Raw genomic sequence first — 15,825 nt, 5'->3', positions numbered from 1 at the left:
CCTGGCTCTTTCAGTATGTGACATTGCCTGAATTGCCTGCTGTTATGGTCTTCAAAGATGGGACTTACTTTGTTTATGATGGTAAGTAAAACTGGACATTACCTTAAGACAAGTTATTTAAAGTGTATATGGAGAAACTGGAGGAGCTGGGATTTTTTGAAGGGTATATAAGGATGCTGGGAAATTCTCCAGTTTTAGGATAAATAACAGCTCCTTCATGAAGGAAAAGAGAAAAAAAAATTACTAGTTCTTCCACAGCAAAATCCAAGGAATTTGGTTTAGCAGTACTGAAGTAGAAGTTATGATGTTTGCTTTGTGTTTTCAGTAAGATGTAGCTTCCAATATTACTGTTTTGCCTGCATTAACATACTTAGAAAAGTTACCTCTTCCCTCAATGTGTAAAGTCTATTATATACATGGACTACTTTACCTGGCTTGTTCAGTGTGTAGGCTCTAAAAGGGCCACCTGAAACTAGTGGTGGTTTTTAACACTGCTATTTCTGCAGTTCATAAGGCCAGCACTTCTGTCAAGTGTTGATCTGTATCTACGTGTGCATATCCATATAGGAGTGCTATACTGTACTGAGACTGTCCCACAAGGCCCGTGCATGTTAGAAGCATGGACACACTCACAGTTACATTGCATAGCCTGGCCCTATAAGCACACCACTGGTTTGCAAAAGCATCCACTCTTGATTTAGATTGTTTTAAATGCAAGTTTTCACTTTTAAGTTGAAAACATATATTTTAAAAGACTATTCTGCCTGTTTAATTTCTTAAGATAAGAAATAACACACAGCAAAATATTTCAGATTGGCCGCCAAGGGTATTCTTTGTGACCTTGTGGAATGGATGTACTTGTCTTCCTCTGCAGTTAGTTTTGCTGTGTGGCCTGCTTGCCTTTTCCACATCTTCTAAATGCAATGCAAAAGCTGTAATAATTCAGGCTTTTAATTTACTTTGTAAAAAATGTACTTTTTTGTAATGCACCAGAGACATTGGAAGTCAGACAAATCATGAAGATGCAGTTTAAGAGGCTGAATAAGGTTTTATGTGCAACTGTTATGACTGGCAGAAATTTGAAGAGCTCACTATGAGGATAAAGTTCTAGCAAATTTCACTTCAGTGCTCTGACTCTGTATGGTGTTTTGGTTTGGGTTTTTTGCTTCTTTGTAGTATGGGAAGTGGATGCAGATCCATGGGATGCATAATGTTTGGAATTGCTTGAACTACCTTACCATGGACTATTTTTAACCTGAAATTATTGATACTTCAATAGGATTTAAGACAAATTATTTATTATGCATTTATTCACACACATATATATGTGTTTTTCTCTTTTTACTTGTGATTTAGATCTAATTGATGATATGTATTAGAATTTAATTCCTAATAGGTTAAAACATTTAGCATCTGAAATTACCGTTCAGTATAACTGATTGTCAGTCATACACAATTATTTGTTCATTTACATTCACAGAGCTGTTTAATGCATCTGCTTTTTCTTGATCTTTCTGTTTCATTTAAAGACTCTCACAAATACTGCTTTCTGTATTTTTATTTCTCTACTTTGTTTGAAACTTGACAAGTTATGTACAAACATCCATTTAAAAACAGTGTTTGAACCTGTTCCTTTCTGCACTGGGTCACATTAGCTTCTAATATAATATCGTTTATCCTTGATAAAGAAAATAAAATCATCAAATGAACTTTTCACACTTTTCTATAATACACTTTTTGTTCAGCATTTGAAAATAGCTTTAGAAGTTTTGAACTTGAAATGCCCATAAAAGTGTGATAATTGGTCTAACAAGAATAAAAGGAAAAAAGGAGAAAACTTAGTGGTTGCCTTATTAGTACTGAAATAGTGAATCTGATGGCCCACCTCTTAAAAAAATGTAATCCTTTTTGTTGTTTTTTTTAATGTCAGAGTATGAAGATGGTGATTTGTCATCCTGGATAAACAGAGAAAGATTTCAAGGTTATCTTCACGTAGATGGCTTTACACTGTATGAACTTGGAGATACAGGTGAGATGATGCTGCTCCTAAACTCTTTGACATTGTGTACTAAACAGAAGGAAAAATCAAAAGAGTACTAGGAACATGTTTTTATACTTCAGAAGTGTATGTACAGGTTAGACGGGATATTGACAGTATTTCATTGATGTTGGATTGACCTGTGACTTGAGGTTTCATCCACAGTCTACACTAATCCATTCCTTACAACATAAAAGTTAGTGTGTCTAATCCTGTAGTAGTCACAAAAATTAGTAAGACTTTTAATTTAAGAGCACCTTACATTTTTCATAAGTTTCATATTACCTCTTGGAATACATGCAGGGAATTTTAAAACTAGATTTAGACGTATCAAACATGGATTGTCCAGATATCTTACATCCATAATGCTCGCAACACTGTGAAAAATAGTCATTATTAAATCCATACAATAGTGATTTAATCACTTAGAATCAGTTTGTAATTGCTGCTGTATAATACAGGTCTCCATAGCCTCATATTTAGGTATATGCAAATATGGAGCTTAAGTAGGAAATTAATTTTTATCTGCATATTCTCCCTTTCAACTTCTTTCTATAGATAAACCTTTCATACAATGCTAGTGGTGTGGCATTAAGTCCTATCTTAATTTATTTATTTTCAGTAGCTTTAAGACCACAGCATGATCACCTTGAAGAGGCTCTTAGGCTGTGAGGCTGGTTTATTCTTGTAAACTATTTCCTGTCCCTGGAGAGTGCCTGATCTTCTAAGCTGACATATTTCCCACTGGAGAATGTTTGTTTCTTTTTAAATGGCTTCAAGAATTTTTTTCCTTATTCTAGGAAAACTTGTGGCTATTGCAGTCATTGATGATAAAAACTCTTCTGTGGAACATACCAGGTACAGAATTGAGTATTGGTGACACTATGGGAGAAATGTGCTGGTATGACATAGGGAAGTTTGGAAGTTTCTTAAGTATTGAGAAATGTAGGTTAAATGAGTGGGTTTAGCTTGTTAATGTTCTTCGATTTCTGATTTAGTACTAACTTTACTGAATTTGTGTCTTGGCTGAAGCACATGTGAGTTCACTGAGATGGTGGGAGTTCCTGTATCACTCTTCTGCCATTTGTTAATGAGATCACAGGAGCAAAGGGTGATCTCATAGCTTTTAAAAGCTATTGTGTCACCTTTTAAACATAGACAAAAGTGTTTGAGTTTGGATGACTTTGAGAGTAACTCAGTGAGTTTAAACAAATGACTGTACGTAGTTCACTTGCTTTGAAAATTAAGCTAGCGATGCTTATGTATTAGTTGTCTGTGGAACTTTAAAGGGGGGATGTTTTTGCTGGGGTTGGAGTTTGCTGAAGAGACTGAGAGGAACAAGACCTTCCCTTGCCCCTTTCTGGTTGCATATACAGACTAAAAAAATACTGTTCCAAGTACTGTGTATGCTATTTTCAGCCTTTGGGAACTAAGCAAGATGAACAAGGTGGTTTTTGTTAGTCCTTGTTGCTGATGAGGTATGAATTGCTGCTTACTGGGGAAATTTTGATGATTATTGCTTGTGTTTAGCAAAAGTTCATCCTGGATTATCAATGCCAATTTTTTTTTCCTTCCAGATTAAAGTCTATTATTCAGGAAGTTGCCAGAGATTATCGGGATCACTTTCACAGGTACATACACGTGTTTTAATGGGACTTCTGTATTAATCTTTCTAAGACAGCAGTCACTATTTTTTCCTAAGTGAAAAATGTTACAGTGCCTGATTTTGTATTTTTATTCTGATATTTAATAGGACCATTTCATTAACTGACTGTGTTTCATAATGCTGTGTTCTAGATCATCACTTTTTTTGAATTACATTGCTGAGTGTGTGCTCTCATTTTCAGTTATGGAAAAAATATTTAAGGAAAAACTTTTGCTGAAACCCACTATTGTGTTTTCTTTTTCATAATTTTATTTTTAACTGCTTGTTTTACAGGGATTTCCAGTTCGGCCATATGGATGGAAATGATTACATTAATAGTTTACTAATGGAGTAAGTAAATTCTTATTTGAATATTCTTTTTTCTCTTGTGTTTGTTACTAAGTGTATTTAATTGAAAATAATCTTACAAAAAATTCTTTGCTTTCATGACTTGAGAAAAAAAATTACTGTCATCAGAATTCAGTCTTTACCATAGTATCAATTATTTGTTAAATTAAACTCTGTAAATGTATAATTTAATGTTAGATGTTTGGCTTGCTGATAATGCTGATTGAAAAAGCTTATCTTTTAGGTATACTTTGTTCAATTACTAACTGTTAGAATTGTGAGGCTTTCACTCTTGATGTATTTTTAAGACATGCATAGAAATGCACTTCTGCAGAGAAGGATAGAATGTATGGAAGATGCTGTCTGTGCTTGATATGTACATGGTATATTTTGAAATATATAAGTGGTTTAACAAGATGCTTGACAGTTGCCCTTACTATGCTCCTTTTCTAAAAAATGCATAATTAGGGACTTCAGTTGCTTGGCATTTGTAGTTAATTACTTCTCCTCTGGCCTTGGGAGTTCTGCAAGAAAGGAAAACCAGGAGTCAGTGTTATAATTCTGTAAGTTTTCCAAATCCATTTCTCAGAGATCAAAGCATTAATTACTCACGTGTTCATGCCCCTAAAGATTCTAGGAGCTTCATGTGGACCAAAAAGCACAATATCTGTATTTTTGTAGAATGTCTGTAGATTAACATCTGTTTTAAGAACAACTGTCTCTCCATTAAAATTGTGATTTGATTGAACTAGTGCTTTGTAATTGCTGAAAGTGAGACCCTCCTCACTTGCTCAATTGCTTCTCCTGTGCAGGCTTTTATGTCTGTCTGCTGAGCTGTTTCATCGTGTTTCTGTCAGAAAAGAGTTTGGTTTTTTGTCTGGGCAAGTAGGGAAGTTATTTTGCTGATTCAACAGTGTTGCTCCCTTCTACTCTGCTGAGTGCCAGCACGAACATGCAGAGAAGTAGAGGAGGAAGATGAAATGCCTGGAAGGAGGGAAATGAAGGGATTAAAGACAGAACTGCCACTTGGAGGGGTACTGATCTAGTGGTAGGGTCTGTTCAGCTGGGGTGTTTAACTGAATCTGCAAAATGCCCGATTTTATTATTAGTTGTATATGGAGAGTTCTGATTTAAGTACTCTGGCTTTTAATTATTTTCTAAACCCAGTGTACACCTTGGAAAAATAAGTTAAATTTGCAAAAGAATACAGGAAATCATGTTCAAAGTAGTGACTCTTCATGTGGCTATGTGAATAATTCAAATTAAAAAAATAAAAGTATTGCAACTGCCTCGGTTTGTCACCAGATGGCAGCAAGTGGAAGTAGAAAAAATCTGAATAATGAGAAATGTATCACAAAACACTTTTTTACTGTGCTAGATGCACATAGGAGCAAATTCTGTTTTCTTTACAAACAGCAAAACATTGTGTGATTTTTGGGAATAGAATTAGACCTTGACAAGACTACATTTATGAAATTGGCTGTAACTCCATTAGTAGACATTATAATTCTTCTGCCTTTTCAGCAATATATGAACATGTTTTTGTTGGATTAGAAATGGTACATTTAGAACCATGCACAAAAGAAGAAATCAGAATCTTGTGTATTTTAATAAAAATACATATTTTTACCTAAAATTATACTTAAATATGCTTTTCAGTATTTTACTGAAAGCAAAATAAAGCTTTTTATAAGCTAAGGTGTATAATATCACTGTCAGCTATACATGTATGTAAAACTCTGCTCTTGAAAGTAACATATTAAATGTGGTTCTGTGAACTTTTCTATAGCATAAAGAATCTGTATATGGAGGCTACCTTTCAGCTGCTCTACAACCAACTCCAAAAACATCAATTACCATCAGTTAATATGAGAATGTTAAATGCAACAGAAACGCTCCATCTAATTAATAAAACTTGTTCTGTTTTGGCTGGGGGGACATATTTCAGCAGAAATTGGTAACTTCTTACCAGATACTTATAAAAACACCTGACTTGGTTTGAGTGCCTTCTACTTAGATTTATTCTTTGTCCCTAGTAAGAAAGGAATAAAAATTTCAAGGGAAAATGTTATGTTTAGTGACTCTTATGTTGCAGGTTGCCTCGGTGTACAAAGTTGTGTTACTTGTTTTTTTTTTTTTTCCCAAAGTTCCATTTAGAGGACGGTATCATTTTGTTATCCCTGTAATTGCCCTTATCTTTTCTGAGATGCCACCATGCTTTCAGCTTCACTACTGGGAACAGAATCTGCAGCTTAAATTTTAAAGTATGCAGCTTTCTAAAAGTTCAGAAAATTGTCATATATAGGTATTAAACTTTTCTATTTTTAAGTTTGCATTTGAATTAAAATCGAAATCAAAAACCCCACCTAAAATGTGAGAGGAAATTTAGGATAATATCAGTGACTGTAAAGAAAAATGGGTATCCTGAGCAAATAACCAGTATTTCCATTACATGATTTACTATGAATTGATAGCCACAGATAAGACTGAAATCATCAGTTTTACATGGATTACAAAAGTACATGGATGGGACACTGTTAGACAAAGGTGAAGATGTAGATAAACGAGGTTTACATTGCTTCTGCTGCAAAAGAACTACTTGAATTCATTACTGACAGAATTGCCAAAAATTGATAAAGACCATAAAAGATTTTAAACTTGCTTAATGTATTTAAATCTTTCTTTTCGAACAGTATACTTTTTAAGCAGTATTAAAATCTCTTAAACCTGATCTTTTTTTGAATTTAGTACTACAAGGAACAGAAGATTAAACTGGTTTGTGTCCAGAGATAGTTTCTAACATTTTTTCTTTTTTTCTTTCCAATTATGATGTATTAACATGAAGTTTAACTGCTGAGTAATAATTCTTTGAAAACTCTGTTCCTCATAAGCTATATCTAAAAGAGCTGAAGAAAAGCTATGCTTGGCATGGTTTATTCTTTTGACTTGACCAGCATAGATTGGTTGATAAAGATGATCAGTTACACAATGGTTGTGGAGGATTAAATTTTTGAGTTACCCTTCTGTCTTTGTGAACTTAAATACTTAATACATTTCATATACAAGGCTGCTGTTTATGATCTCTTACTATTTGGGAGGTCATAAGGTGCCTGATTTGCAGTTGCTCTGGGTACGTAAAATGCTCTAATCTTCAAAAGTGTCACTGACACAGATGTGAAGGAAAATAATATCACTGAGAAACATGCCCATACCATTCATGTCCATACCAGGCCTATTATCTACCCCCTTTTCTCTTGCTTTCTTGTTTTTAAAGAATTATTATGAAGAACAGACATGAAATGAAGATTAATGGATTCCCTTTTGAAATGATGTAGGGATTACTTGAATTGGAATATTTTGTATGGTAGCTCTTTAAAATATATAAACTGTCTGCTTTATGTTTCCAGTGACTTGACAATCCCTACTATTGTTGTATTGAATACCTCCAATCAGCAGTATTTTCTACCAGATAGGCACATTGAGAGCACAGAAGACATGGTTCAGTTTATTAACAATATCCTGGATGGTACAGCTGAAGTAAGTCTTCACAGTGGCTTGGAATATATTGGTTAGTGTTTATTTCCTTAGATGCTAAAGTAAGGAAAAAAATTGGTTACTCTGATAGTTATGCACGTGTTTAATATTCCTGTCCTGTCTTACTGTCTTGGGTGCTGTCACTGAATATGTGATTGTAAATTCTGTAGTCATGCTGTTACATGTTGTACGAAGCAAGCCTTCTTTTGTTTATAGCATAATGTTAGCTGGCTTCTTTTGATATTCCTTTTACTGGTGCAGTTGTAAATGGAGAGATTTTTATTCATCTCCTGGCTTGAATAAAATGCATTTGTTTAAAAATTTGAATTATAGAGCATAATTCAACTGCACCCTTTCTTTTGGGTGGAAAATTAATAAGTCAAATAGCTGGAGGAATTACAACTTCAGATTCAAAAAACTGTGTTATACTTGCTTTGAATGTTAGAAATAGACAAAAGCTTACTCCTCTCTGCTCTAAAGCTAAAAAAGAGCTGCCTTTTGTTTAAACAACAAAGTTAATTAACCAATTGGATTTGATGACTTGGATAATTTTTGAGTATTTATTCCTTTAGTGTACCATAAGTTGGACAGAAGGTTATGTTGTGTGGGTGAGGAGAAGGCATGGAGCAGAACTTTTATTTGTGCTTCTGGGGAAAGAAGGCTTTGCCATGAGGAGAAAAGCTGATCGCTAATAAATTGGCTGTCTCCTGGAAGAAGCCTGTTTTTGGTTTAAGCCCTAAGTGACTGTATACTCAGTGCTTCCTATATTAGCTGAATCCCACTTTATGTTATACCAGCAGTTTTAGGTCTTTGGCTGGTAATGGCAAATACTGCAGAAGATATTTGTTGTATGAGGTACTTGGGTTTATTTAATCTGACTGGTTGATGCAGAGTGTGGTATAGGTGGATTTATGTGCTGTTCAGGACTTTACTGGCCATGCCTTCAGTTGCAGTGCGAGGGGTATTGCTATAACTTGGTGGTTCTTTGTTCTTGAGTTCTCACTTTTTGAATGGTTTTTAAGTGCATTGACTTATCAACATCTATTAGACTCTATTTGTATGTATCTTTCTGGTTTAAACAACAAATGTAATTGGTTTCTGTCTGTTTTTTTTTTTTTACTTGAAGAAAAATAATTTGTGATGCCTCGTGTTTGTTGCCGTAGTGTCACTTAGGTCTTTCTATCTTTTGTTTGCAATATCTCAGCTAGAGTGATTAAAAGTCAGTCTAAAGTCACATCTCTGTACAACAAAAAAATACAGGCTATGACTTCATTTCAACTATCTATATTTAAGGTGTTTGTAGACATAAAATGGCACTACTTTGGCTGCATGCTCTGCCCAAAAAATTGTGCAGCTATAGAGGAATGAGACTCTTCAAAGTATGCTGGTAAACAACTGATAGAATGCAGACTTTCTGAACCACAGAGAAATTTCTGCGAAGTCTGGCATTCCCCCTTCTCTTCCTTGGGAAGTGGTGGGTTATTCATCTGGACTTTATTGTTATTCTCTAAGACTCTATAGGTAACTTTTTGTGAGTCTGTCTCATCTTTGTGGACTGTTTTTGCTATTTTAGCGGTTTTGGTCAGATTGCATGACGGTGAGTTGACATCCAAATACAAGTTTTTTTCTGGCTACTCAAGGAAGGTGAAACCTAGTTCTGTTCAGCAGACAGACTGCCTTCTGATTCCTGTAGTTATTTTGAACACTGCTCAATTAGGGGCAGTGTAGGTATAGTCTGTCATTGCTTGGCACAGGTTTTATTTGTTACATTTTTATATCTTCTCTTTGTTTACTTCTTAGATTTTGCTGCCTGTGCTGTCATAATCCATAAGTGGATGTTCTACAGCTGCAGGAAAGTTCAGAAGAGCTCTGCAGTTTTACCATTGTTACATTGGGACAGTTGCTAGTTTTTGTTAGTGTTCCTTTATGGTAAGAGAGAGTCAGCCCCTTGTCCAAGTTGGCACTGATTGTTTAAAACAATTTTGAGAGACTTGTTCATGAGACTACTGAATAATCTTTGCCCAAGCTTGGCAAGTCAGAGTGAGATGTAAGAATAATTACTTCTCATTTCCTTCTAAAGGGGCTTAAGATTGCAAGGTCTGAAGAATGAACTTTTGAAATCATAGCTGAAAACTGTCAGCAGTTTTGACATGATTCCATTTGAAATTTCAGGCACAGGGTGGTGATGGACTTCTGCAACGAATCAAGAGAATAATCTATGATGCCAAGTCTACTATAGTGGTAAGTTTTATTTTTCATTGAATTAGATGGTGCCTTTGTCAGTCAGGATACAAATTGGAGGGTTTTAAAAATATTTTTATATGAGTTGTTTTATGTTGTATATATTATAGGTATATATATAGGTTTAAGCCAAATGAATTTCTTGATTAATTTTTTAAATAATACGTGTGATAAATATTCAACATATCTTAGTTTCTTCATTTTTCACTGCTCTTCTGTATGTCTGACATATATTTTAAGGGATAGAACAGAAAGAATTTAAGATCTTTTCCTTGACCCTTATGACATCCTTTCCTGAAACTCGTACCACTTTTCTGTTCTGAAGAATATTATATTTTTGGTTTAATTACTCAGAACATAAGGGGATTAAATGGTACTCTTTGTGTGGTTTTAAAGCAAAAAATTTTATCATCTTTCTCATAAGTCAATGAAGAGAAATAAAAAAAAAATTGTTGGGAAAATGTGCACAAATCCATTTCCTCACTTGTCCTACTCAAGCAAATAAACCTGTGCTGTGAGTTTAAGTTGAAACTCACTTGTCTCTAGATGAGCGTCTTCTAAACTTTTGTGAAAGGACAATGCTTAGCCACCAGTTCTGAAACCCTTAATCCTTCTTCCTGTGCCATTAAGCTACTCCTCAACAGGAAACTCTCTAGAATTTTTCTGCAGACTAATTTTGTAGAACCAGACACAAGTAAGAAGTGAAACTTTTTACTTCAAAGTGTTTTTTAACACTCTTAGAACAATTGTTTCTAAAGCTTCAAAGAATGCATAGGATATGCAGTTGGCATGTAAACAATAACTATCTCAATGCAATATTGTAATATTTGAACTTCTGTGTCATTTTTATGAACTTGTTGAAGTGGAGAACTCCTTGCCATTTTTACAGAAGAAAGCAAACAAACAAACCTTATTAAAAAAACCCACAAAGCAAAGACAATAATAAAACACCAAATCCAAACCAAACATGCAGAAAAACCAAAATAACACATGCATTAGGACAAGAGGACAGTCTTAAGCTGTGCCAGGGAAGGTTTAGGTTGGACATTAAGAAGAGATTGTTGACAGAAAGGGTAATTGGGCATTGGAATGGGCTGCCCAGGGAGATGATGGGGGGTTCACCATCCCTGGGGTTGTTTAGTAAAAGACTGGTTGTGGCACTTAGTGCTGTGCTCTTGCTGATGGTGTTATGTCATAAGTTGGACTTGATGATCTGAAAGGCCTTTTCCAACCTTGTTGATTCTGTGGTCCCTCTAAAAATCTCATTTGGGATGTTTTTTGAATAAATGCACAGAGTGGTAAGTAATGCAGTAACTTTCTGTATTCACTGAAAGTGGTTTTTACCTTGTTTCAACAGTCCGTGTTCAAGAGTTCACCACTGCTGGGATGCTTTCTCTTTGGCTTACCTTTGGGGGTCATCAGCATCATGTGTTACGGAATCTGCACAGCTGATACAGAGGGAGAGGTATTTGAGCATGAGGGAGCTAAGAAGGAAAGTGGTGATCGGGAGCTCACAGATGAAGGCAGTGAGGAAGAGCAGGAGGAGGAAAAGAATGGAAAATACACAGAACTGTCAGATGGAGAGCTTAAACAGAAAGACATTATGGAAAAGAAAAAAGACTAACTTGTTTGGCAAGAGAATTCTCTAGAATTTCCAAATAGACTTATTTATTGGCAGTTGTCATTTATTGATATCTTCATGAAAGAGGACCGTTTTATCTGCATAATGGTAGTTTTGACTTGCATGTGTTCACACTTGCTCAGAAATTGACAGAAAAAAATTGAGTGTTCTCTTAATTGTCCTTAGTACATAAACAAAGAACAATTTAAACTGAAGAAATTTTCACCATTTTTGTAAGAGTTTTGAATTGTTCATTTCCAGAACAGAGATAATGTTACTTGACCTTACTATATGTGATGAATTGCTACTAATATAGCCCAGCTATGCACTTACTCATATAAAATTAAAGCTGAAAACAAGGAAAAGTTAAGAGAGCTGTAAAGTGTTTTTAGCTGATAGCTGAAGACAGCTTACAAGTTTTTTAAGAAGTCACAGGTTCTACCTGTTGCACATTATTTTGGGAAAAGAAAAACAAAACAGCAAACTTTTCTATTTCTTCAAATTAAATGTAAATTTTTGGGAATTGGAGGACTGTTCTACCATGTAATAATATAATTATTAGCAGTTAAGAACATGTACTAGATACAGGATGTGGGAATTATATGCTAAGTTAAGTGTTTATTAGTGCTTTAGCAGCTAAAAATATTGGAAAATTATGTTAAAAACCTTTTACAATGATTGCCTGTTAATTACTTTCTGTGAGTGCTTGCACACTTAGAGTGCAGAAGATCTGTAAGTTTTCTGAATCCGCAGCACAGCTTGATAAAGGAAGAGATCAATATGAACTCCTTCTGACTATTTGTCTAACTCTCTAAGGACAAGCCTTTTAAATGGTTTATATTTATTTTACAGTGTTTACTTGAGATTGTAATATATCTTTGAGATAGGTAGTTTTGTTTGAGACTGTTGCCTATTCTGAAGGAGGGAGTTAAGGGAGATTAATATTAACATTGATACAGATTGATCGGTATATGAAGCATTTTTGTTACCTGTTCCATCATAAAAGCCACTTTTAATACAAAACTGTGACTGTGAGAAGGACTAATTTGTGTCCAGGGCTAAAACACTCCAGTAATAAGCTATAAAGCAGCCTTTGGCATCAATGTCATGGAAAGTACCACAAAAACAAAACTTGTATTGCTCCTACTCAAACTATTCATGTTGGGGTTATTCCTTTCTTTTCCCTCTCTTTTCTTTTTTTTTGAAGGCTATATTACTGTATAATACAAAATATTATGTCCTCCTTATAAGGCAACTTGAGCATGTAAGAAATTGCTATGCTATAGCACTAAATTAAGGAATTTTAAATAGTAACCATGAGCAAGCTTAAATAGACAAGTTCTATGTTGGAGTAAATTTGATGACACTGTAGAATCATAACCAGGGAATATATAATGTATCCTTTTTCCCTGTGGGAAAGAAACTTGTTTTGTCTGTTTAAGTAGCTTGGTAACAGCTGCCTTCAGATTGCCATGCAGAGTACCTTAAGTAGATCTCTGACTTGAAAGATTTTGCTTATCAAACAGTATAAATGACGTGTTAAGAGATTAGAAATTTTTTAAAAAAAAAATTCCATATCTGATCATGAATACAAACCTTTTTCTTTTTGGAGGAGACATTATAAATGAGATAGAGCACTGAGTAGCACGTATCCAATACGGTGTTTTTTCCCTTTTTTTGTTTTCTCTTCTTTCTTTCTATGAATTGCCTTTTTTTCATTTTTATGATTATAGCCAGTTGAACATAGTGACTTGAGTTTTCTTGCTTTTTGTTGATGTTTTATTTTTCTGGTAGAACCTTTGAGAGGTGTAGGTTTAGCATATACATGAGGAATAGATGCATAAAAATGTATTTAGAAAGGGGGGAGGGTTTAATGGTCTTGAGCTCCTCAGTTGTTTATTGAAAAAAAAAATCACTCAGTGAAAAACCTGTAAATTTCTTTGGACTTCTGCACAACTCAGTGCTGACAGTCAAACTTTAGGACTATTAAGGCAGTAGTATGTTTTCTTTGTCTCTTTTTTTTAAGATTTCAGTACAGATCAGTTGCATGTTTAATGTTGGCTCAGGCTGGAAACCTGCAGCTTTTGACTTAATAGAAAAAACCTGAAGTGGTCACTGAAACGGTGCTGTTCATTCTCTAAAGTGTAATGAAAAGAAAAAAAATACCTGAGTTCTGCTGTACTGCTAAGAACTGTTTCAACACGGAGCTTTCTTTTTTTGTGGTTATTTTTGTTTGTGTTTATAATCAGTAGTAGCCAGTTGACTTGCTGGGAAATATTCTGAGATGTGGACCTGAATAATGATAAATACTGTAGAAGAAGCAGATCACATTGGGATCTGTTCAAACTGTAGCACTTAATAGCTGGAGTTAGGAGGAAAGCCTGTATGTCGGTCACTTCTGAACTCTAATATGCATCAGATGTGTACTGAACTGTTGAAAATTAGACTTGAAATGTACTCCTGTTTTCATCAAATCCTTCCCCCAACTACATTAGGGAGAAAAAAGGGGGACAGGTCATATACTGGGTGTCAGAAGTGATGTGAAATTAAGGTGTTTGCTGTGGTCACTCAAGTAATCTAGAATGCTGTCTGAGGAGGGGCATTTTATTTCTTCAGTCTCTAGAGGTTTCTTAAAGCAACTACACTGTAATAACTTTGGGTTCATAAAATAATGCTGCTTTTTTTTTAAGTCAAGTGTAAGCCTTTTCTTTTTTTCTGTAATAAAAAGGATTTAAAAGAGCTTGTTTCCTTTGGATTAATTTACAAGTGCCAAGCTTAGATGTTATATGTTGTGCAGGAGGCTGTTTCCTGGGATGTTTGTTGTAAGTGTACTTTACGTCCCCAGTCATGCAGTGCAAAAATGCAGCTGGTATTCTTCAGGATTTTGGAAACAGTCTCTAGAGGTAGGAGTTTATATTTGCTTTTCTGTGATTTGGTGAGCACTCTAGCAGTATAACACAAATGAATTTCATTAAAACAGATTTTAAATTACCACACCTACAGGAGTTTCTGTAGCAAAGGGAACCTGAGTCAGTCTCTCCTAGCTTACATTTCCTTCTGGAAGCTCTTGAGTAGTCTTGGCACTTGGACGTGCACAGTCTCATGCTGCTTCACTGTTTACCTGGGCTGTTTTAACAGCTCTTGTCCACACTGTGGTGCTCACTGCTTAAAGGACAGGAGGATGGCACTCTCAGACATCTGATGTGATGAAGATGGCACAAAAGTGCTTAATTCTCATGAATTTCTCAAGTGAAAGGTTCAGCTTGCTCTGTTTTGGTACAGAACTAATTTACCCTGTTCCTCTTTTGTCAGCATGTTTGGAGAAGTAGTTGTATTTGGAGGAGTGGGAGGGTGGAGAATTGTTCTGTTGTCAGCCAAAAGCTGAAGTCAGTGAATAGAGTACAAAACCAGAACGTATTTCCCTTAAGCTGTTGAAATCTCCTGAAACTACAGGTGTTTCAGGCTGTATTATCCTGTGACAGACTGGTACTGGCTCTCAAATCTTCTCGGGGAGCAAAGCCGCTCTCTGCAGTTTTGTTCTCATCGCTGAGCACATCTCGAACAGATCGAATCACACGGAGCTGTGGCACCTGACGCTGCTGGAACCAACAAAGACAATATTGACAGCATTGTGCTGAATGCTTTGTTGGGCTCCTGAGAGGTTTTCCTAAGCTGCCTAGGCAGTGTACATGTTCCTGAAACAGTTCTCTGATTTCTGAAATTTTAACTATTTTGAAGGATTACTGTGACTATCCTGTATTCAGTTTACTGACATAAAGCACCATTTCTCAGCTGATGTGAACTCTCCTCTTGCTAGCAAACTTCCTTCGGCTTATACACTGAGGAGCAGAAAAATGCAAGGATAGCAAAGATACATAGACTACAAGTATTTTACATAAAGCATTTTTGAATGGAGAATTGTGGCTTTCAACAATAAAACCTTTAAAGAGAAGCAAGGAAACCTCTAAGGTGATTACCAGTAAGAGGAATAGAACTGCTTTGTAGCTCAGTTTCAAGGCTGGTGTAGTCTTCCTCTGGGATGATGTCTGTCCTGACCAAAATGGTGAGTGGTTTTAGGCTGTCTTGAGTAAGGAGATGGAAGCTTTGCTAAGCTCTACAGCTGACACATGAAGGGAATGAAAATATGTAGAACAGAAGTAATGGGAAGGGGAGAAAGGAATGAAGGAGGGCCATATGTTTTCATACCTGTGTCTTGTGCTATGAGCTATGTTTAACATAAACTCCCACTGATATGCATGTAAATCCTTCCAAAAGAAATCTTCTATTTTCTACTTACTGTACCAAGAGCCTTTGGCTGTTAAATTTGCCTGCTGTACAGCAAGTGGCATTACTACCAAATCAAGGTTATTTGTGTAAGTTTTTGTTGTTTCTCCACAG

At 35.4% G+C, this 15,825-nt stretch overlaps 1 protein-coding gene across 1 annotated transcript in view; it reads left to right on the top strand.

Moving 5' to 3' along the window:
- TMX3 (thioredoxin related transmembrane protein 3) overlaps window positions 1–14,166 on the top strand; it is a 28,558-nt gene extending 14,392 nt beyond the window's left edge. Inside the window, exons 9-16 of the mRNA XM_063397267.1 lie at window positions 15–81; window positions 1,931–2,029; window positions 2,839–2,896; window positions 3,616–3,669; window positions 3,978–4,034; window positions 7,439–7,568; window positions 9,738–9,806; window positions 11,164–14,166. Of these exons, the coding sequence (XP_063253337.1) occupies window positions 15–81; window positions 1,931–2,029; window positions 2,839–2,896; window positions 3,616–3,669; window positions 3,978–4,034; window positions 7,439–7,568; window positions 9,738–9,806; window positions 11,164–11,430 (801 nt within the window). The 3' untranslated portion in view covers window positions 11,431–14,166. The remainder of the gene's footprint in view (window positions 1–14; window positions 82–1,930; window positions 2,030–2,838; window positions 2,897–3,615; window positions 3,670–3,977; window positions 4,035–7,438; window positions 7,569–9,737; window positions 9,807–11,163) is intronic.
- Window positions 14,167–15,825: the final 1,659 nt, after the last annotated feature.

This window comes from Prinia subflava, chromosome 1 (genome assembly GCF_021018805.1).
Source record: "Prinia subflava isolate CZ2003 ecotype Zambia chromosome 1, Cam_Psub_1.2, whole genome shotgun sequence".
NCBI classification, from domain to species: Eukaryota; Metazoa; Chordata; class Aves; order Passeriformes; family Cisticolidae; genus Prinia; species Prinia subflava.
The sequence above is the reverse complement of the archived record's forward strand: the minus strand, read 5'-3'. Positions and strand labels throughout refer to the sequence as shown.